Below are 23,746 nucleotides of genomic sequence, written 5' to 3' on the forward strand. Positions count from 1 at the left end.
TGGTCCTGGCCCCCACTTCAGAAACACTGGACCTCAGACACTATCGTGATTCCTAAACTATAATAGGTATCTGGATAGATGGACCCATTAAAGTTTCTGAACAGAAAAGAGGCACATTGAGGTCTCTGTTCTTCTTTTATGAGTAGCAGCTCATAGCAACTGTAGGTGTATTTTTACTCCAAAGACACTTTGCATGGGAGCACATGGGATGGTAGAAAATGAAGCATGTGGCCATGCTCATAGGAGACATGGCGTATGCTAGACATGGCATCTGCTAGACATGGCATGTGCTAGGCAGGGTGTGCACTAGACACATAGTCTGTATTTCCACTGCCTGTGTTCAGAGCGGACATCTGGCTCATGGTGCAGGGCTGGGGGGAGGATGCAGCTGACAAGGTGGTGCAAAGCTCACCCTATGCACTCTCCCAATCCTGTGAGCAGAGCTAGTTAGAGCACTTGCCAAGTGACACTAGTGGCCCCAACGGATCAAAACGGCATCCCAGCCACACTCCCCTAGCCTCTGTATTGGCTCTTTGCCACCAGAGAATGTTCCCAGCCTGGCATGACTCTCCCATGGCTACTTACGCTGGCTCAGTGTCCAGTGCCAAATGGCTGCCCCACACTGCAGGGGCCAGCCTGTCGAGTGCAGCAGCTCTCCGTTAATGAGTTCTATGATGGCCCCCTGGGACAGGGTCTGGGCTGTTTCCAGTATGTTTTCACTGTGATGTATGTGTCCGTCCATTCTTAGATCTGTCTGGGATTCGTGCAGTTTGGCTTCGTTGCCATCTACCTCTCGGAATCCTTCATCCGGGGCTTCATGACTGCAGCAGGGCTCCAGATCCTTATCTCGGTGCTCAAATATGTCTTTGGCTTGACAATCCCGTCCTACACTGGGCCCTTGGCCATTGTCTATGTAAGTGAGCTCGCTGGGGTAGGGACCTTCTCCCCACACCTCGGCCCAGGGGCTAGCACGCTGCAGACACTGCATCAGCAAATACACGGGGACATTACTTAATGAATCTGAAATCAAATTGAGCAGAGTGCTGAGAGGGTGCAAGCACATGGCAGTCTGCTCCATTCCCAGCACTCTCAACTGGTTCCCAGGGTCCTTTGTGCTGCTACTGTAATAAATAAAACCACAATCAGACCTGAGCCCTGATCGTTTTTAATTATTAATGTTGATGGGTTTTGAGGGAGTTTTGGAAGGAATATTAGCCTCCTGTTTCAGGGCACGGGACGGCCTCTAGCTATTAGGAGACAGGGGGAAACTACTCGTGGCTGCAGGTTATCCCATAAATATGACCTCTTGCGCCATCCTCTGATCCATCCGGTACTGGCCACTGTCAGAGATGGGACACTGAACTAAATGGTCCCCTGGTCTGGTCCAGCCTGGCAGTAACTCTGAGGCAAGGTTCGGTTCATTGAAGGTGACACTGCTGGATTGACCTTAGCCCTGTTTAGGTTTGAAATCACAGAATCAGATGAGTCAGCAGAGAGTTGAGCATGTCAGAGCGTCCCTGGGGCCAATGCAGGAAAATCCAAACCTACAATCTCAAGAGACACCTCCATGATTTTTAATATTCCAATGAACGCAGATATTCCGTCTGGATTTAAACATTTCCCAGCATTCTTTGCAAGTCAGGCGCTGCAGCACTGGGGAAGTGGATGAGAATTAGAGACCAGGGAAAAAAAAGAGAGACCCATATGGAGTTGATCCGCATTTCATCTGCCTCTGACTGATGTATGGCAATGGAGTGACAGTGGCATAAGACTGATATGAGAGGGGAATCAGGCCCTGGTGAATCTATTTTCATTGTCCCAGATGAGTGAAACAACACAAAAAAGGATGCAGTCAGCACTAACGATGGAAAATAAATGAGCGTTTTTTTCAAAGGCTTTGAGTTTCAATAATCAAAGATGTCATTGGGGAATGGGTAAGGGCACTGAATGTTTTTAAATATATAGCCCCAGATCCTCAATAGCTATGAATGGGGAAGCTGCACTGAAGTCAGTGGAGATGTGCTTTACGCGAACTTGAGGAGATGGCCGTGCCCCTCTCTGGGGCTGATCCATGGTCCTTTCCATTGACTTCAGTGGCTTCTATGCACCTGGAAGTTTGGCTGCCTAACTGAAGTAGACAGACACAGAAGCAGGCTGTCTTGGGATTTCTGGTGCTTGTTTCATTCCCCAGTGCTGTTTCATATGCTCAGAGCAGGGGTGCTGGAATGGTTTGTGTAGTCGGGGGGCTGAGAGCCATTGAACCAAACCGTAAACCCTGGATATGATGGAAATCACTTCAAGCCAGAGGCACCCCCAGCACCCCTAGTTCCAGCACCTGTCGCTCAGAGGTGTCCATGGGGAGGCCAGAGTGGACTGGGGGTGAGTTCTCTGCTTTGCCCACTGGAGTTCCAGGTAGCCCTTCTCAACATTTTGCTAACTGCTGTCCTTTCTCCCTGCTCTAGACATTTATTGATATTTGCAAAAATCTCCCCAAGACCAACGTGGCCTCCTTGATCTTCGCCCTGATCAGCACTGTGCTCCTGATTATTGTGAAAGAGCTCAACATGAAATACATGAAGAAGATCCGGGTGCCCATCCCCATGGAGATCATCATAGTAAGTGACACCTGAGCTCTGTCATCCTCTGTCCACTAGAGAGGAAACAACCTGTCCCTGAAAGATCCTTTTCCCCTCATCTCTTCCCAGCCTTTGCAGAAAGGTGCATCTCTAAGACATGGTCGTTTACACCAGGACAGAGTGAGCGTAGAGCATTACACTTCTGATTTGGTTGCATTTTACACCCTGTACTCACTTTGCCCAGGTGCACAATGCAAGGGCGATGGAACATCAGGGCCCCTGAGTTTGGCTTCAGTTTCAGAAATGCAGCAGCTCCAAAACCTCCGAGAGAAGCTGCTGACCCCGCTGAAGTTCATGTCAGAACGAGGGTTGGGCCTGAGTCAGAACATTTGGCTCAAGAACCCCCAAATCCCAGGTGTGTGTGTGACGGATTCAGTCATCCCATTGTGGTTCACCTCTAATTGAAACCATGACAAACTATACATCTCCCCAGCCCCTACAGAGCCACAGCGGGCTAGGTTCATATCTGCAGAGTTCTTGTCAGCCACACTTCTGCTGTGATCTCTCTCTAAACCATATATGGGCTAAGTCTTCCCTCAGAGCATGTGTAGAATGGCCACAAGCTTCCATGGGGGAGGGAGTGTAACCGAGATTTTAGGACAGGAAACTAGGGGTCAGGAACTTTGGGTTCTATTCCTCACACTATCCCAGCTCGCTGCTATTTTAGGGCTCTGTCTCAGTTCTCCAAAATGGGGGACGACATGATTGATCAACATTGTCTTGTGTGGCTCCAGTAAAACTCATCATGGATATCCTGTGATGAAAGGGGATAGGGAAGCTCAAGAATTATTATATCCTCAAGAGGAGGAGAACCCCTCCAAACCTTTGTTTCTTTCTCATATTTTGGATTGCCAGTGCACTCCTTTAATGTCTGTGGGGGTAAACTAATCCGTGACATAAACGGACATAACGCCAATTGAAGTGGATGGATGTTTCTCCTGCTTGATCCAGAGCTGAATTTGGCTTTATGGGTCTCGTTCTCGGCTGTAGTAGGCATTAGCCACTATCGCACCATCCCGCACAGCTAAGTCAGTGCAATGCTGCGTAAGGATCTGACAATGCTGCTTCCGCTAACAGCTCCTTTATTCTTTGTGATTTCAGGTCATAGTAGCTACTGCGGTATCTGGCTGCTTGAACATGCCTGAGAAATACGACATGCCAATCGTTGGGAAGATTAAGATGGGGTAAGTGCATGTGCAGGCCTGATTCCATTTCCAAGGGCTGATTCCCTCTGGACCAAGGATAGTCCCCTACCAGCCCATGGTGCAGTCTGAGATACAGCCCCCACAGAAGTGAGGGATAACGAAGGACATTGATTGCCGAAATGGAGAACTCAGTGAAAGGGACACCATTTTATTACTGTGATCGTCCTTCCTCTCCCCAAATCTGACCCTTGCCCCATTTACTGAGGTTCCTCCATAGCTCTCCCTGAGTGATTGCCTTGTCCCCAGAAAAATCTATGCCCCTGATAAACAACCTCATGCAGAAAGGCACCACTGGGCACTACGAGGGGGTAGAGAGGGGTTCCACTCTGGTTCAGGTTCTGCACAAGGCAGGTGCTGAATGTGACTGTTGTCTGCAGTGGAGTATGTACAATGATCACAGGAGACCTGGGTTTGTGTCCCAGCTCTGCCACAGCCTCCCTGAGTGACCTTGGGCAAGTCATTTTATCTTTCCAGGCCTTGGTTTCCCATCTGGGAAATGTAAAATCTTCCCTTCCTTTGTCTGGCTTATACTTTGTGTCTGTGCAACACCCAGCACAATGGGGCAACAGTTTTTGCTGGGGCCGCTAGGCGCTACCAGAATACAAGTTACTTGTAACAAGTAATAATAACTACAGCAGGGAGTGACTGTCTTTTGTGATTGGTATCCGAAGAGGCCACTAATTTGCCTGAGCATTCATAAATCATCCTACAATATCCTAGGATAAGGACTAACCCCAGGCTGTAGCAATAGTCCTGCAGCACTGCACTCAGATACCATTGTGCTGGGTGAGGCATGAGAACCAAAATAGAACACAATCTAGGGCAGGTTGGAGTGGAAAATGTCTCCTAATCCTTCTTTCTTTATCTGAGTCAATGCATTAGTGGATTATAAAGGGCAGCATATAATTACCAAGCTTCAATTGTGTAAAGCATACAATACTGCACTGCACAATCTTATAATTACAAGGGACACACAGCACCAGTCCTGTGTTGAAATAATAAACAAGACTGGAGCTGGGACTGTGTCTAGGGTATTCAGCATGTGCAAAGCACGGTAAGTTCTGTAAGCCTGGGGATCATGTTGGCACTAGTGTTCTTTTTAGAGATCTATTCCATTTGAAATGTTGTGTTTCAATTATTATATCAGAGAGACAAGGTGGGAGGTAATATCTTTTCTTGGACAAACTTGTGTTGGTAGGAGATACAAGCTTTTGAGGCACTCCGCTCTTTTTTTCTTCAGTCCTGAAGCAGAGTTTTGGGTAAGCTCAAAGGCTTGTCTCTCTCCCCAACAAAAGTTGGGCCAAGAAACAATATTACCTCCCATCTGGTCTCTCTAATATCCTGGGACCAACACAGCTACAACAACGCTGCATATTATACTATAATAGACAATAAAAGTCAAAATGGAAAAGTTGTTTCAAAATGAGAAAGTCAAAACATTGTTTCAACCTTATCAAAATGAATCGTTTTGATCTTTTTTCAAAATGAAATTTCATCGACATTGTCTCATTCCTGTGAAATGTTTCAATTTGGTCAAATTTTCTGACTTTTCTACTGGAAAATTTTTGAGGAGCTCTAATTCTTTGGTATTGGTGATGCAATTCCTGGCAGTCCTCTTTCGGTTGGTTCTGAGCCAATGGCTCTGCATGGCACTAGAGGGGGCTGTGTTGCTTGGAGGTGCAGTCTTTCAGATTAAAGAGAGAGCAAAAGATGTGGTCACTTGGGGTCATTTAAAATCCTCTCGCACTTTTTGCAAAAGCTCCAGCATCCTGACCAAATCCCATCTGGAGTCCACTGACCTAAATTTCCCCCACGGTTTCATTTGGATATGTCATTCTTCACTCATCTTCCTGAACAGTTGTGCAGTGCTGCTGTGCATCGTTAAACAGCTACTGTGTTTCTCCCAGAGGTGACAGCATTTTAGTAGTGGGTGAAGTGAATCCTGTATATATAAAGTCAAATCCTGGTCCACTGGCTCCATCTCTAAACACCTATGTCCTGACAGCTTTCTCCTCTATTCTTTGGTTGCAGCTTCCCAGTCCCCACACTCCCACTGGTGAGCAAGTGGAAGGATATGATTGGCACAGCTTTCTCACTTGCCATTGTGGGCTACGTGATCAACCTGGCCATGGGGCGAACCCTGGGAACCAAACATGGCTATGACATAGACTCCAACCAGGTAACATTTAAAGGAACATAGTCAAGATCAGGGGTGGGCAAACTTTTTGGCCCAAGGACCACACTGGGGTTGCGAAACTGTATGGAGGGCGGGAAAGGAAAGGCTCTGCCTCCCCAAACAGCTTGGCCCCCACCTGCTATCCGCCCCCTCCCACTTCCCACTCCCTGACTGCCCCCCTCAGAACTCCTGACCCATCCAACCCCCCTCTGCTCCTTGTCCCCTGACCACCCCCCCAGACCCCGTCCCCTATCCAATCCCCCTGTTCCCTGTCCCCTGACTGCGCTGATCGCTATCCACACCCTCGCCCCCTGACAGGCCCCCCCTGGACTCCCACATCTATCAACCCCCCCATTCCCCGTCCCCTGACTTCCCCCCCCAAACCTCTGTCCCATCCAACCGCCCCCTGCTCCCTGTCCTCTGACTGCTCCCTGGGACCCTCTGCCCCTTATCCAACCCCCTCCCCCTACTCCCCCCCTGCTACCATGTCTCTCAGAGCAGCAGGAGCTCGCAGCCCCACAGCCCGGCCGGAGCCAGCCACGCCACTGCATTACCCGGCAGGGGTGGTAGGCCAGGGCGCTGGCAGCACAGCCAGGTGAGGCTGCGGGGGAGCGGGGACAGCAGGGGAGGGGCCAGGGGCTAGCCTCCCCGGCCTGGAGCTCAAGGGCCATAGTTTGCCCACCTCTGGTCAAGATGCTGCTGGATATAATGGATGTGAAAATGGAAGCGTATTTAATAAGTTGGGTGCTTTTAAACACACTCTGTTTCTCTGAAATTTGTGTCTTTCTCTCTTGCACTCAAACTTGCATAGTGGTAGCGTTGCTCATGATTCCGGGGCTAAGTGCACTGGTTTGTTGTTGTGTGTAGATTGTCTGTGGGCTAGACGGAGATTGTACAGGATTAGGGGAGTTTAGGGTGTGATCCCCCTGCTTTGCTTTCCCTCCATGACAGTCGCACCTCTCTCTCTCCTTCTGCCCAACTGACCACATCGAGATGCCTCCTTTCCCAGACACTCTAATATCAGTGCTCCCTGCTCTGCTCGAGACCCGTGCAAGGAAACAGTTGCACATGCTACAGAAGGCACACCTCTGATCAGCACACGGCTCTCTGTTCCAGCCATGTGTTTCAGGCAGAGTGTGAAGGAGGAGAAGACTATGCCTGTCTGACTCATGCAGAAGGCACCCTTGTAAAGATTTTAGGGCATTTGGGATTCCAAACCTTTGTTATTCCTCATTGTCCCTCCTTTTTAAAATGCCTCTGCAGCTGGTAGCAGACACAAATTAAGGCAGGATATTTGGGAACTGGGTCCAGCTATCAGCCTCGGTTCAGGACTGAATCATCCAGAAGTGGTGAAACAGCTGGGGAAAGGACATAGACAGATAAATGACACCAGAGGAATGGGGTTTGATCTGGAAAGGAGGACTAGCAACCACAGGCTGTAACACAATAAAAGAAAATTTCTTTTAAGATACTGTTTCAATGGTACCTCAAACCCATCAGGCTAAAAAATACATATAGATTGAACAGGGATAAACGTTGGAGAAAGACTGCAGTGAAAGAGGAGATCTTATGTATCTACGGTGTACATGTCCTGTCATTAGAGAGTACTGGGATGCCGACTGTAACCAAATATCACAAATGGTTGGCTCTCTGTTACCAAATGAACCTTTGGTAATCCTCCTGGGGCTTCCCAGCAGAAATGATCAAACAAGAGGAAATGAAGAATTAATCTCTCATCTGCTAATAGCTGCTTGGCTGCTGAGGCCGTCCTTGAAAAAGGAAAAATAGCCCAACCGTAGAGGAATGGTTCAAAAACAATGGGAAGTTGTGGTTAGGGAAACACACCAATTACGTACCTAGGAAATAGACAGAGGACAGATAGATACTTAGATATTTGGTTACCTTTTATTCAATACTCAGACAAAGTACATCCACCTGCAAAAAAACCTCTTGCACCTGTCCAGTTTTTGGGAGTATTAATAAAATTGCTAGAGACGACGTATTAGAGGTGTTGTAATGATGCTCACTCTGTAATATGGTAACACCCTGGGAAACAGAAAGATCTGATGATTATATTCCTGTATAATATCTGTGTAATGGCTGTGATGACTGTTTTGTTTCTGATGTTTGCATGGCAAGGATTTGCCAACTTGTTAAAACTTCCTAAAGACATAGTTTTTATAGAGAATTCCAGTTGGTCTCTTGTTGCCAGGCACTGGCTGGAGTTCATGTGTCATCATGGGCATAACTTAGGGAATCCACCAATGCCTCTGGGATGAGAAGGAGCAATCCTCTGGGTGAGGAAAATGGGCAGAAATGACTGCTGTGTGCAGGACAGACAGTGCCGCTCACACAAGCAGAGCAGGGGGATCCCCGTGACCTACTTCTCTCACCTCCCTTTAACTGCTGCTAGAGAAAGCAGTAGGGAGCTGGCACAAGAGTGATGCTTCCTTCCTCCTCTGACAAACACCTTCCTCTTCTCTCCACAGGAAATGCTTGCCCTGGGCTGCAGTAACTTCTTTGGATCCTTTTTCAAAATCCATGTGATCTGCTGTGCTCTGTCTGTAACCCTAGCTGTGGACGGGGCTGGAGGAAAATCTCAGGTTATTACTTTCTTCTTCCTGGCGCCCAGTTTCGCACTAGCCACTGTGATGACATCTCCACAATTAGCATATAGACAGCCACAGAGGGGGCACCTAAATATGTACAGTGGAACCATTATCTGCTAAAACTCAGAGCCAGAGATTCAGACTCCACTGTTGCTAATCCAGAGTAACTCCACTGACTTTAGCAAAGTCACTCCAGATTGACACCATTGTCACTGAGAGCAGAATTTGAACCTGAAGGCTGTTTTTCTGAGGGGCTAGCTGGCTCACATGACTAATGATGATCATAGAGCTGTTACTCCCCAGAGTGCCAGCTGGAACCAGACTGGGTCTCTATCTGGCTGGAAGTTGTTACTATCTGATGGATATCTCCACTGGCCTCTGTATGGGATGGGTTTGATGAATCTCAACCCATTTTCCAGTGAGCAAGGGTCTACATCATCAAAACTATGCTCTTGACTGGCTGTCGTGCTGACAGACTCAGCAGAGAGGTCAAGGACACATGGGCCACCGAGACTGAATTGCCCTCCTTCTCACAGAGGGGGGTTCCTCCTCATCAGGGTTGGAGCACATTAGCGCTGGCACGTTTGCTGTCCATGCTGCACCTGTTGATCTTGAAGGTTGTTCAGTGTAGGCAGCTCCCTGGGACTGCACTGGGCATTGTGGGTGCTCAGCACCTCCCAGGCTCAGGCATAAGGGAAACACTTTGTTCTCCATTGCAGCTAATCCAGGAGATTTCACTAATACTAAATGCATTCAGTGTGAAAGCTCTTCTCCATGCCAGCAGGCACTCCTGAGTCTAACATGCTGGGTCATTCTACTGGGTCCCCCGAGAAGAATTCCCTGCTCCTTTCAATTTCCAGGTGGGCACTGGTCATATGATGCCAGACCCTTCTTCACTATTTAGCTGTTTTCGTTTCATCTGGCACCAACAGCAGCGACTATTAATGGGGGCCTGTCACAGGGACAAGCCTTGGACAAAAGCACAGAGCTCAGGGGCAAAGAGATTAGGTATCATGCCCCAGCCCTCACTGCAAATCAATGGCAGGACTAAGATAAAACCCCTGAATCCTGAGCCCCATCCTGACACTCAAGCCATTAGCTCCATTGTTGCCCCAATTTAATTGATCCCCAGTTTAAGGAATGACATAAGGTTTTAAAATGCCAGGTTACCTCTGTAATTATTCTTTTTGTTTCCTCAGATAGCAAGTTTCTTTGTAGCGCTGGTGGTTATGATAACCATGCTGGCTTTGGGAATCTACCTCGACCCCCTTCCAAAGGTAAAACCACATGCAACCAGGAGGGCCATGGAGGGTGGGGGGATTGTAAGTAGGGACACCATGGGGTATAGCTAACCTGCTCCATTTCCTGTGTCATCTATGTCCATCAGACCAGGTCAGCCTTCCTTGCTGTTTGTAAATCAAAGAGCCATCAGGTGAAGCTGCACATAGCTCTAATAAACAACTCCACTCCCCACTCCTTCTCCCCATCCCATGAAACTCACTTGATCTGGGGTTTTCTCAAAACCAGGTCCACTTAGTGAATCTGGATCAAGTGTCAAGAGAACCTGAGCTAATTCCTGGTTTCAGCACAAAAACTAGTGGAAAGGCTTGGAGTGAACTTGGAGTTTAGATTTTGGGTTTACTAAAACTTGAAATCCAGAGGGAGCAAAGTGATAGGATTGGGACAGTGCTTAATTTGTGCTAGGGCTTGGCAGGTCAGAGCCCCAGCACCTCCAGGCTTGCTGCATCAGTTATGAATGTACACAAATTGTTTGAGTCCCAGTGCCTAATTGCTTGAGTCCCGACACCTCTTTCACTACAAATGAAGCATTGAGTTCAGAGAAGTATTAGACCATACTGGCTTTTTCTTCCCGTCATTTTGTCTTTAGTTATGTACCTCCAGGTGGGAGATGCCCTATGAACAAATTATTTACTATTGTAATTATGTGATTATTTAGTAACTAAGTTTGGGCTGTGAAATCTGGCCCAAGTTCCCCAAACTTCTGGGGGTTTGGATTCAGGGTGTTGGTTTGGTCCATTTATTTAGATTGAAGCCAAGCTGCTCCAGTGTTGGGTGTGTTCAGAACCAGGTATTTGGTTCAGGCCTGTCTCTAATAATGACACTTAGCTGGTGTTAATTATTTATGATTAGCTGTACTACAGTAGCACCTACCAGCCCTAATCATGTACTGGGATTCCCCTGTGCTAGGTGCTGTACAAACCAGAGAAAAAGATGGCCCCTGGCCTTTGCATAAAAAACAGAGCCACCCCATAGCATAGTTTCATGGTGTGAAGGGGCCACGTCCTCAGTAATTCTCTGGCAGGTGAAAGGGAACTGATGGGGATAAAACAAATTATTTTGGATCCAGATTCAAGCATGATCTTTGTTAGCTTCATCACCCATTGCTAATCCCTCTTGGCAGTCAGACCTGAGAGCATGCGATATTTGCAACAAGGAGTTTCTCCTTAAGCAATAACACTTTCATGATTCCTGTCTTGGAGTCTAATTTGATACTGTCTCCTTGGCAGGCTGTGCTGGGAGCCTTGATAGCAGTGAACCTGAAAAACTCCCTCAAGCAGCTGGCTGATCCCTTCTACCTGTGGAAAAAAAGCAAGCTGGACTGTGTGAGTCCTCCACCGCAAGAGTCCTGGGGAGAAGGAGCAGAATCTGATGACGTTTTTCAATATGAGTGAAACTCACTGCATGGTGGGGCAGCCCAAGACATAGGCACCACCACTTGAGTCCTCTAAGCAGGGCTTAGATAGGACCTAAGTAGTGCATAGGCCTCATGTGGGCCGCGTGCAGAAGGGGGAGTTTCACCCTATAAGCACAATAACGCCTCCAATTCAGTGCTAGTCGGCGTTTAGCTTGATAATCACAAGTAAGGTGCAATGTAGAATTTGTCTGGTTTAGTCGAGCCCTGTCGTACTTAACACATGTAATACAGAGATCTGAACTATTACCTGCCCTATTTAAATGCCAATCAACCTTAAGAGCCTGTTTGTCAAGAACAAGCCAAACCGGCCCTACTCAATATCTCCAAGTCATGACTTAAAAACTCAGCCAATAGCCCTCCAGGGGAAGGAGAGGCCATCATCAAAGATAAGGATCCCAGGCACCGGTTGACATATAAACCCAATCTGAGAGCATGGGGGAGACAGAAAGGAATTTGGAAGTGTCTGACATTTAAAGATTTTGTTTGAACAGGACTTATGCTGGTGGGTGGTATCTGTGCAAACTGGGCCAGAATAGCCTGCCAAATCCCAAGGAAGCTGCTTTATCAGAGAAACAAGGAATCCAAAAGGACTGACTTGAGCTTTCCTAAAATACTATTCAAACAGGTGCTGGAGAGATGTGTGATGATTCCAGGCAGGGCCTTTTAAAGCGGTGTGAATAGTTCAATCCATTCTATGAATGCACCACGTAACAACACATTAAGAAAGGCCAGGGCCGGTGCTTCCATTTAGACGATCAGGATTTGGGAGGGCAACAGACTGCTCCGGTGGACCTCCCGCAGGCGTGCCTGCGGACGGTCTGCTGGTCCCGCGGCTCCGGTGGAGCATCCGCAGGCATGCCTGCGGCAGGTCCACCGGAACCATGGAACCAGCAGACCATCCGCAGGAACGCCTGCGGGAGGTCCACCGGAGCCGCAGGACTGGCGAGCCGGCCCTGCACCTAGGGCACCAAAAGCCCTCACGCCGCTCCCGACAAAGGCTCTGCGCTACAAAGGACTGATCTATATTTCAAAGCAGTCCCAGAATGCCTATGAGGTAGGAGTGTGATTTGGTTTTGCATACTAAGGCCTGGTCTATGCCTAAAGTTAGTTCAACCTAGCCACATGGCTCAGGTCTGTGATGCAGCTGTAGAATTCTTTTGTCAACCAAGCTACCACCTCCAGAGTGGATTTACTGCAGTGAGGGAAAAAACCCTTCCATCATGGTAGTAACTGTCTACACTATGGTGCTGCATCTGTGCCACTGTGGCATTTGTAGTGTAGACATATTCATAGTTATTTCAGTAAAAGCCCTAGTGTGGATGCAGTTCTATTGGCATAAAGGTGCCTTATACCTGTATGGCTTATTTAAATGCCTGAACTGAAATAAGCTATACCTGTATAAGCACTGTATAATTGCAGCCACACTGTGGTATAGTTAAAGCAACAAAATCTTTAAGCATCCCAACCTGTCTTGATTAGTCAAAAAGGTACATTTCTAAACTAAGTGAACTCACCTGACTTGAAACACCACTTCAGTAGCTAGTTTAGACACAGTTTAACTCTTTTAAAATGCTGCCAGCTGGTTTTGTTGGAGCTTAAAGATTTGTCCTGGCTACTAAAAGTATTTGTGTTTAGGTTGGGCTTAGCCAACTTGTTCACTGAACTCCATCTAAACCAGACCACTTTTCCTAGTCAAGACAAAATCAAGTCATATTACCTAACCCGATTTTAAAAACACCTGTTTTCACCTTAGTCCAGACAGACCCAAACTTTGGATCCCATCTGTGATCTTCCATAAAGTTCAAGAGGCTTGGATCCAATTTTTGAGTTCAGATCCATCTTACTGACATAGGTTCAAGCTGTGCTGTCTTTTGGATCAGATAATAAAGCAGGGCTCTGGTCACCTGTAAAGAAAGTTTGCACTACCCTTTTTTGTAACACAGCACTGTTGGTACTGGTATCCTGGCCAAATTTCAGTTAGGTTAATTGCATTATGCCGACCTAAATTTTCCCTGGAATTTCAATTGGATACAGTGACCTTCTCCACTTCCTGTCCTACACTGTTGTCACGACATTGCTATGTGATATCAGATGGCTGTCATGAGCTGGCTGCATGGATCACTCTTCAGGTATCACATAGTTTATAAAGGGCTTATGAGGAAGGGAAGTCACTGATCAAATGAAAGGTTTTGGTTCTGCTTCTCTCTCTTATACCAGAGTAAATCTGGGATTTGAATTCAGTGGTGTTACCCCCTGGTGTGGATGAAATCAGAATCAGGCCAGTTACTCCTGTTGTGGGTGGGATGAGGATTCTAAAATGCTTCTCAAAGGGCATTGCTTCTGCATCAGTTATATATCTAGGTCTTTTATACCAGCTGTAAAAAATGTTTTCAAGTATATGCACATCCCTACTAAAAGACGTAGCAGCAGCAGCAGCAGCAGCAGGGGCTTTCAGACAGGCGTGAATACATTAGAAAAGGGCCTAAGCAGCAAAAGTTTTGTCTTGACTAGTCAGCAAGGTAGTGAGTGAACTAGTCTGGGTAGTGAAGGGTATCTGAAGTACTGTACAAATGTACTGACACCTTGCTGAAGCTGAGGAACTTGAGTTTATGGCACTTGTGCCTCAGTGTTCCAAGAACAGACACTACACATGAAAACTTTTCTTGTGCACCAAATAGCAATTTACAACTAGAAAAAGGTCTAAGCTGCAAAATTTAGATTTAGACTTTTTAATGCCCAAGCCATAGGTATTTTGGTTCTGGTCCATCCGTCCTTGCAAATGTTTTGTCAGAGTGCCCACTGCCTGTGGCAGAGAGAAGTGACCTGCCATTCTCGTCTTTCCACAGTTGGTCTGGGTTGTGAGTTTCCTATCAGCTTTCTTCTTGAGCCTGCCATTCGGAGTCGCTGTCGGAGTGGGATTTTCTGTGCTGGTGGTGGTTTTCCACACTCAGTTGTAAGTAGCATCTCGGTGCCAAGCTGCAATATGGCCACGCAACTGCAGAAGATTTTCCAGTTAGAAAACAACCTGGAGGGAGGGTCTTTGTATCAATTGCCTTCGAGCTAGATTTTCAAAGGAGGATCTGACAGGAGGCCCTGGGAGAATGCAGGCTCCAAACTTCCCCATTTCAGTGTGCAAACAGGAATGTCAGTTGTTAATTACTACCTGGCTTCTGTTCCTGTGCACAGTAACTCAGGTGCCTACTCCAAAGCGGGTGTATTTACCTGCTGCTATTTACCCTGCCCAGAAAAACACCAGCTCCATGTGTCCTTCCCTAAGGAATCCACGGCTCATAAAGGGTGAAATCCACCCTTTGCAAAGCCTGGCACAAAGTCTATGTGTTACTTACTCCTCTCAGCATAGGCCTTAACTGGTGCATAGGCCTCCAGCTGGTCCTCTGCACAGGGGTGAATTTCAGCCAAAGAACAGAGCAGTCTTGTGAATTAACCTTGCTCTCACCAGTAGCGAACACACTGAGGCACCCAGTCCTGTGTGAGCCTCTAGGTGTTACCATAATATAAATAAACAATAATCCTCGTATGCTGCACACTTTCATGGCAGCAAGAGAAGCAACATTTTTCTTCCTCGTCTTAAATGTAATCTATCTGTTGTATTTTTTCCCACTAGTCGTAATGGCTCTGCCCTGGGTCAGGTAACTTCAACCGACATTTACAAGAACCCCAAAACCTACAAAAAGGTAAGTGTGGAAGCTAAAATCTCCCAACCAAAAATGCAAGCCCCCTTGTTTCTCATTCCTGCATGACCTGACCAATAAGTGATTCAAAGGGGCTATAGGCTGCGTTACTGTCTCTCCTGATTCAGCTCAGTGGGGTTATCTGCTTGTTGTTTTTTTCGGAAGCCATAGCAGTAGATCTGCTCCTTCTGGTGGAGGCATTTGTGATCATTTACTATCTGTCGGTCTCATTTTAAGCAGAAGGCCCCCAGATTTTCCACCTGTCTGCCCCACCCAGGGCCGGCTCTAGCCATTTTGCCGCCCCAAGCACGGCGGCATGCCATGGGGAGCGCTCTGCCGCTTGCCGATCCCGCGGCTCCGGTGGACCTCCCGCAGGTGTGCCTGTGGACAGGGCCAGCGCTTTCATTTAGGTGACTTAGGCAGTCGCCTAGGGCGCCAGCATTATAGGGGGGGCGGCATTTTGCCGGGGGGGGGCAGCAGGCGGCTCCGGTGGAGCTGCCGCAGTCGTACCTGCAGAGGGTCTACTGGTCTCGCGGCTCTGGTGGACCTGCCGCAGGCATTTCTGCGGACGGTCCGCTGGTCCCGCGGCTCCGGTGGACCGGCAGCTCCACCAGAGCCGCGAGACCCGTGCGCGGGGCAGCGAAATGGCCCGGCGCTTAGGGCGCCAGAAACCCTGGCACCGGTCCTGCCTGTGGATGCTCCACCGGAGCTGCGGGACCAGCGGACCCTCCACAGCCACGCCTGCGGGAGGTCCACCGGAGCCGCCTGCCGCCTTCCCCGCAACTGGCAGAGCGCCCCCCGCAGCATGCCGCCCCAGGCACGCGCTTGACGCTCTGGGGCCTGGAGCCGGCCCTGGCCCCACCTGCAGGGTTAGTTCATTGGTTACATTATTACTCCATGGTAAAGCTGAGGGAGCTGGCAGTTGTGTCTAGAGTTGTGCAAATCACTGATTTTTCAGTTCACTCGCAATGCCCAGAAATAATTGCTTTGGGTCGAGCAAAATGTTTCCGTTCTATTTTGTCCATTTTTAAATGTTTTTTATTTTTAATAAAAACTTAAAGAAATTTTGAAACAAAAAGCCATTTGGAGTAAAAAAAAATTAAAACATTTTGTTTCAAAAATGTCAACATGAAATGTTTTTTTTTTTTTTTTTGACTTTTTTGTTCTAAGTTTTTTTTTCCCAGCCAAAACAATTTGGTGAAACAGACATGAATTTGTGAAACGTTTGGTGTTGCCAAATCTGGATTTATCACCAAAAGAAGTCTCAGGCAAAAAATTTTGCCCAGCTCTAGTTGTGTTCCCCGCAGATAAGCACTTATTGAAGGTTACCTGAGATTTCTTTTCCAGATCTATTCACCTCACCTGTATTTTTCTCTTGTTGCAAAAACTCCAAACCCAACAAGCCCATGCAAAGGCTTGAGTTGTTGTGCATAGTCTGAACTCTGATGTCTGTTGCAGGTCCATGAAATAGATGAGATTAAAATTGTGACCTACTGCTCCCCACTGTACTTTGCCAACTCAGAGATATTCAGGGAGAAGGTTATAGCAAAGGTAAGAAAACTTTAGCCAGCTTCTGTTTGCAGAGATGATGGAAAGCACTAATTGGTTTCAAAAGCATGTGGATCTCAGCCTCTGATCTGACTGACGAAAGCCAGCATGGCCTGGGAGCACCGTGGGTGTGTGTTCAGTTTCTGCGGACAGAGACCATTTCTCAGGTCAGTCACCTTCGCTAGGAAGGGAGCTCACCTGAGGCCTCTGCTGATAAGGAGCATTGCAGAGTGTGGTCAACAGCAGACCACCTGCATGTTTCCCCTGCATGGGCCTGCTTTATTAAGCCCTTCTGGTTCCATAACATAAGCAATTCATTTGCCTTCTCAGGTACCAGCAGTTCCTTTCCCAATCAGCGGGGTTTCATAAATAATCCCTTCTATCCTTCCAGGTCATAGTCCTTTTCTTCCCTGGTCTGTGGATCTCTCTACAGCTCTCCTCTGATGCACCCTCCTGGCTGCTACCATGTGGCTTTTGGTCACCTGACTCAGACACATCTAGTGTGCCAGCTGCAATGTATTCCCACTGTTACTATCGCATCTCATGTACTACATGCTGGGTAATAACATGAGATGATTCCATGCTTGCAAAACTAAACTGGCTCTTTAGTAAAACAACTATTGCCAGAGGTGCTGCAATGGCCGCTAGCATTCCAGCCATGTGCACACAGACTGACTTCCCGGGGCCTCCTCCAAACTCTTCCCTCCTTCTGCAACCTGTGCTCCTCCATCCAAGTTTTGTGCATGTTGCTACAAGAGCTTGGGACTTTAGCTGCTCAGGGTATGTCTACACTGCAGCTGGGAGCAAGCTTTCCAGCCCAGCTGGACAGACTCACACTAGCAGAACTCAAGCTAGCATGCTAAAAATAGCAGTGTGAACACAGCAGCTGAGGCAGAGACTCACCCTGAAAAAGGGAGTATGTAAGCTGGGGGGCACAGTCGGTTCCATTCCAGCCCATCTAGTCCTGCTGCCTTCATATTTTGTGCTCCTGAGAAAGGAAGTATTGTTAAACCATGTGCCAGCATGGGCAGTGGTTCGTTTCCCTTTCTGTTTCTCATATATGGGTACAAGGCTCTTGAGCTCACATCACTGACAGATGAGCTACATAAGCAAACGCAGCTCACTATCTCTCTTTCTCCGCAGACTGGGGTAGACCCCGGCAAAGTGTACTTAGCCAGGAAAAAATATGTGAAACACCAGGAGAAGAAGGCGGCTTCACAAAAAACAACAAAGCTGCAAAAATTGTTCTTCGGGAACAAGAAGGTAACTCACTGTGGGTTTCTTTGATTGCTTCATAGCCCCATGTACATCCATCTGTCCAACCTCCCTGTGGCGCTTCCCCCTTCCCTCTTTTACCTATAGCACATGCTACAGTGACCTACACAAAGAACCAAACCACGCTCACACCAAACTCGGGGGCAAAAGTCCCATTGAGTTCAGTAGGAGCAGGATTCAGCTCAATTTGTCCAGAGTGTCTAGACTGGAATGACTAGCCCAGGAGCCCATAGCTTGTAACTGCAGGGAAAGATCACCTGTTAGTGATCTGGTCTCCTCTTCATGTTGTGGCTAGTGAATCCAAAACGACATCTGTGATGGAAGGGGGCGAATGTGGGCACAGTGTATCCAGTCTTGATTATTAAAATGTATGTGAATATATACGCAAAGTAGATATAGCCCTTAGGAATTTTTTGGCAAGTTGTCAAAGTGGCCTCCTGTGTTTGAACACAGCTGGCTGAGGTAATTGGTACCTGGGAAGACAACTTAGAGGATCCAGGAAGCAGAGGCTGTATCAGCCCTGGCTGTGCCTCCACATTGTTCTCCTTCTGATTGGATCCTGAGGGCTTTCTACATCTCACCCCTTGGCTTCTCTTTTCATGGTCAGGGGAGGCTGTCAAATGTCCTGTTCCCCGCTGGGTGCCTTGAATCCCCAGCCAAAGGTAACAAATGGGGCAAGTGCGGGGGGGTCGGGGGGCCTTTGTGGCCAGAACGCAGCTTGCAGTTTGAGACGTTGACGATGTTTGACAAACTGGCTGATCGTTTGGGCGCAGACAAAAATCAGACAACAATTCGCGCCTGCTGTAACTCCACTAAACCGTATAGAGTAATGCCAGCGATGACACTGGCTTGATGGATGTCTTTCTAAAATACAGACACAAAATTTGGGCTGGATGAGGTAGGTCAAGAGCACTGATAATCGCATCCTGACCTGGTTGCCTTTGTTTGACTGCAGACCTTGTCAGTGCAAGAGCTCCAGAAAGATTTTGAAAGCACCTCTCCGACAGACACTAACAATAATCAAACGACTGCCAACGGCATCAGCATCTCCTACATCACATTCCACCCCCCTGCAAACAGTGCCGGGCAGGTCAATACCTCAAGTGAGCAGGGCAGCATCTCAAGCCATCGGGGCAGCACTTACAGTGTTATCCCAGCTGCAAATGTCGACCCGATGATCACAGCACCACCCTATGTCAAATTCCACACCATTATCCTGGACATGAGTGGAGTGTGCTTCGTGGATCTGATGGGCACAAAAGCTCTGGGGAAGGTTAGTTCTCTGCCACTAATTCAGTATGTGAATCCTTGGACAAGTCACTTATTTGCAACTCTGTTTCCCTTCCATGCAATGGGGATAAAGATACTTCTTCCAGTGATGGTCCCTTTTGTATTCCATTGTGGGTTTACACGGGTGCACCATGCACCCGGAGCCAGTGAGAATGAACACAGTGGAATACAGATAGGGACCACACATCCTGAAGAACATCCAGTTACAGGTTAGTAATTTCCTTTTATCTTCCTCACTTGCAGCTTGTGAGGGTGTATGAATTAGCATCTGCAAAGTGGGTTCAGATCCTTTGATTAAAGGCCTTGTATAAGTCCAAAGCATCTCTAAATATTATTATTGTTTCTCTCTCCATCTTCCCGTCCAGCTGTGTTCCAGCTATCAGAAGATTGGGATTAAAGTCTTCCTGGCAAACGTGCATGGTAAGCATCCAAGCATAGCACATTGTTTTGTGCTCTTTCCCCCATTTCTCAGACACAGGCGTAGCGGTGATATATTTCCTATATTGAATCAATGGAAAGGGTGGGAGGAAACTATAGGGAACCAACAAAGTTTTCAGTTATCTCGTCCTCTCCTGTGACTAATGCTGGATTGGTCCCTACAGTATATTCCCCACTGCTACTATGAAATCTCCTAAGTGATGAGGTTTCCGCCACATGCCACTCCATGCTGATTATTTTAGGCAGTGGGATTTCATAGCTCAGGGCCACTGAGAATAAAGCACGCTTGCAACAAGAAGAAAGAGTTTACAGAGCTATTTCATTACACAAAGGCAAAATGAAAAGGGGGATGGTTTTCTTTGGGATTGAGGCTTTTGGATATGTTTTCCGCTTGAAAACATTTATTTCAGTCCCCGTTGTGTTCTCTTTGGAGCTTAACAGTTGTGGCTAATGGTTATAAACATGCAGGTTTGTCGGTCCACAATAGGACAGGATTATACTTAGACTTTCCTGGGCTTCATTGTTCTCCATAATAATGTGTAATTGACATGTCAGAGCAACTCAGAACAGATGGGACGGAAGAAAGGAGGGGGAACGTAGACTGGAAAAAGTCTGTGCTTGGTGTGTATAAATGTAAGCATCTTATCTGGGATTGGTTATAGCTGTAGTACTCCATAGTTTGCACCTATAAGAATACATATATATGCAGTAAATCTGTCTCTCCTCACCCTTCCTTTTTCTCTTCCAACCACCCTGCCTGCACTACTGACCTGCCTCACCCCAGGACAAAAATTCTGTCAAATCCTCCCCATCCCAAAATCATGGAAAACTGCCTTCTCCACTGCTGCCCCCCCTGAACCACTGAAAACCCTCCCTGGGATGCCAGTGCAATCACCTTCCTCCTGCTCAGCCCAACAGACCATCTTATTTCAGTCACAACCTCAGAAACCAACCATAACACAGAACATAGGACAAAATTCTGCCCTCATTTACACACCTGCAAGTGCATCAACAGCAGGGGACCCTCCGGCTTTAAATGAGACGCCAGTAATGCACAGGCTTTGCGCAGGTACTCTGCTCTGCTCTGCTCTGGGGAGAAGTCCTAACCATTTCCTTTCTGATCTGGTAAGCGTCTGCCCACCGGGATTGCTACCAGTTCAGGAACTCTCCGCCAGCCCCATTTACTTTCAAACAGCTCCTCCTTCAGTCTCTTTCTCTTTGCTCATAGCATCTTTTCCCCTTCTGCAGCCCAGGTGTACCATGACATTAGCACAGGCGGAGTCTTCGAAGAAGGGGGCCTGGACCCAAGTCACATCTTCTTGACCATCCACGATGCTGTTCTGTTTGCGCTGGCAAATGCCAAAGGAGTCTTCTGTCCTCCTGGTTTAGAAGAGGTACACCTTGGGCTTTCCACCAGGTTGCAGAACCGCAGGGCTGCCTTCTGCCCTCAGCTACATACATGCACTACACATGAGAGGATAAGAGCCTACTACTGTTATTCCATTAGCTCAGTGGTTCTCAGACTTTTGTACTGGTGACCCCTTTCACGCTGCAAGCCTCTGAGTATGACACCCCACCCCTTATAAATTAAAAACACTCTTAAACATATTTAACACCATTATAAATGCTAGAGGCAAAATGGGGTTTGGGGTGGATGCTGACAGCTCATGACCCCACGATGTAATAACCTTAAGTCCCCCTGAGGGTTCCTGACTCCCGGTTTGAGAACCCCTGCATTAGCTCAAGTGGTAGAGGCCCAAGGTTATAAACCAGACACCCAGATGGGGGTCACTGTCCAACCCTGTTGAAGTCAGAAGCATTGCACAGGTGTAACTGGGATGATTTGTTTACCAATGGGGAGGCATAGATGCAAACAAGGGCAGAGATCAGCCCATAGAAACTAAAGGAAGAACACGTCCAAGGGTATGTCTACACTACAGGATTATTCTGATTTTACATAAACCAGTTTTGTAAAACAGATTGTATAAAGTCAAGTGCACGTGGCCACACTAAGCACATTAATTCGGCAGTGTGCGTCCATGTACCGAGGCTAGTGTCGATTTCTGGAGTGTTGCACTGTGGGTAGCTGTCCCATAGTTCCCACAGTCTCCCCCACTCATTGGAATTCTGGGTTGAGATCACAATGCATGATGGGGTAAAAACAGAGTCGCAGGTGATTCTGGGTAAAAATGTAGTCAGTCAATCCTCTCTCTGTGAAAGCAACGGAAGACAATCATTTTGCGCCCTTTTCCCTAGATTACCATGGCAGACGCCATAGCACGGCAACCATGGAGCCCGTTCAGCCTTTTTTCATTGTCACCGTATGTCTACTGGATGCTGCTGACAGACGCGGTACTGCAGTGCTACACAGCAGATTTTCATTTGCCTTTGCAAGGTAGCAGAGATTACCAGTCGTTCTGTACCGTCTGCTGTGCCATTGTAAATGGTGATGAGATGACGGTTATCATCGTTCTGTACCGTCTGCTGCTGTCATGGGTGCTCCTGGTTGGCCTTCGCTGAGGTCGGCTGGGGTGCAAAGACAAAAATGGGAATGACTCCCTGAGTCAATCCCTCCTTTATGGTTTATCTAAAAATAGAGTCAGTCCTGCCTAGATATGGGGCAAGTGTACTAGAGAACCAGTGTATCAGAGAACCAGAGAGCACAGTCGCTCCGTGTCAGATCCCACAGAAATGATGAGCTGCATGCCATTAATGGGGGGTGCCCTTGCAACAACTCCACCTTTGTTCCTTCTCCCCAACCTTCTGGCTACCGTTGCATGTCCCCTATTTGTGTGATGAAGTAATAAGAAGCAGAATAAGAAACACTGACTTTTTAGTGAGATAAAATGGGGAGCCAGCCTCCAGCTGCTGTGATAGTCCAGGCAGGACATTAAACGGTGGCAGAGAGAGGAAGCCAGCATCCCGCTGCTATGAAGTCCAGGCAGTACAGAATCTTTTCTTTAGATATGAAAGGGAGGGGGGCTGATGGAATTCAGCCCCCAGTTGCTATGATAGGACGGGTACAGCCGTTCTGTACCATCTACCAGGAATAACTGGATCATCCTATTTTACCTAGTGCCCCTGTCGACCTCACCTGAGGCTAGCCAGGAGCACTCTCAGGCTGATGATGACAATGGATAGCAGTCATATTGTACCTCTGCCACCGGGGAGGAGGCGAGAGGATGCTGCTATTCATGCCCCGGCACTGTGTTCTACCAGCAGCATGCAGTAGACATAGGGTGACATATAAAAAGTCAAGAAACGATTTTTTTCCCTTTCTTTCACGGTGGTGGAGGGGTAAATTGACGACATATACCCTGAAACACCCCGAACAATGTGTTTGACCCTACGGGCATTGGGAGCTCAGCCAAGAATGCAAATGCTTTTCGGAGACTGTGGGGACTGTGGGATAGCTGGAGTCCTCAGTACCCCTCCCTCCCTCCCTCCATGAGCGTCCATTTGATTCTTTGGCTTTCGTTACGCTTGTCACACAGCACTGTGCTGTGGCCTCTGTCTATCATAGCCTGGAGTTTTTCAAATGCTTTCTCATTTTGTCTTCTGTAACAGAGCTTGCATCAACAGATTTTGTCTCCCCATACAGCGATCAGATCTAGTATCTCCCGTACGGCCCATGCTGGAGCTCTTTTTGGATTTGGGACTGCATTGCCACCCGTGCTGATCAGAGCTCCACACTGGGCAAACAGGAAATGAAATTCAAAAGTTCGCGGGGCTTTTCCTGTCTACCTGGCCAGTGCATCCGAGTTTGGATTGCTGTCCAGAGCAGTCACAATGGTGCACTGTGAGATACCGCCCGAAGGCCAATACCATCGATTTGCGGCCACACTAACCCTAATCCGATATGGTAATACTGATTTCAGCACTATTCCTCTCGTCGGGGAGGAGTACAGAAACCGATTTAAAGAGCCCTTTATATCGATATGAAGGGCCTCGTTGTGTGGACAGGTGCAGCATTAAATCGGTTTAATGCTGCTAAAATCAGTTTAAACGTGTAGGCCCAAGACTACCAGTGGGAGGGGCAAGGAAAGTGACATTCAGCAATGTGGCACATGCTATAAATACAGGGGTGATATAGGTTATTAGTAAGATACCGGGTGGTTATTGCATAGTAACTCGAAAGGAAACAATGGCCAGGCTGCCGAG

The 23,746-nt window shown here is 47.7% G+C and overlaps 1 protein-coding gene across 1 annotated transcript in view; it reads left to right on the plus strand.

Annotated features, from left to right (window-relative positions):
- Positions 1-23,746, plus strand: part of SLC26A9 (solute carrier family 26 member 9) — a 46,232-nt gene that overhangs the window by 17,790 nt on the left and 4,696 nt on the right. Inside the window, exons 6-19 of the mRNA XM_032792577.2 lie at positions 749-913; positions 2,463-2,615; positions 3,738-3,820; positions 5,873-6,020; positions 8,507-8,620; positions 9,826-9,903; positions 11,155-11,250; positions 14,189-14,295; positions 14,968-15,037; positions 16,493-16,585; positions 17,726-17,845; positions 18,813-19,130; positions 19,513-19,567; positions 20,834-20,979. Coding sequence (XP_032648468.1) covers positions 749-913; positions 2,463-2,615; positions 3,738-3,820; positions 5,873-6,020; positions 8,507-8,620; positions 9,826-9,903; positions 11,155-11,250; positions 14,189-14,295; positions 14,968-15,037; positions 16,493-16,585; positions 17,726-17,845; positions 18,813-19,130; positions 19,513-19,567; positions 20,834-20,979 — 1,746 coding nt within the window. The remainder of the gene's footprint in view (positions 1-748; positions 914-2,462; positions 2,616-3,737; positions 3,821-5,872; positions 6,021-8,506; positions 8,621-9,825; positions 9,904-11,154; positions 11,251-14,188; positions 14,296-14,967; positions 15,038-16,492; positions 16,586-17,725; positions 17,846-18,812; positions 19,131-19,512; positions 19,568-20,833; positions 20,980-23,746) is intronic.

Source organism: Chelonoidis abingdonii, chromosome 4, assembly GCF_003597395.2.
Source record: "Chelonoidis abingdonii isolate Lonesome George chromosome 4, CheloAbing_2.0, whole genome shotgun sequence".
Classification (NCBI taxonomy): Eukaryota; Metazoa; Chordata; order Testudines; family Testudinidae; genus Chelonoidis; species Chelonoidis abingdonii.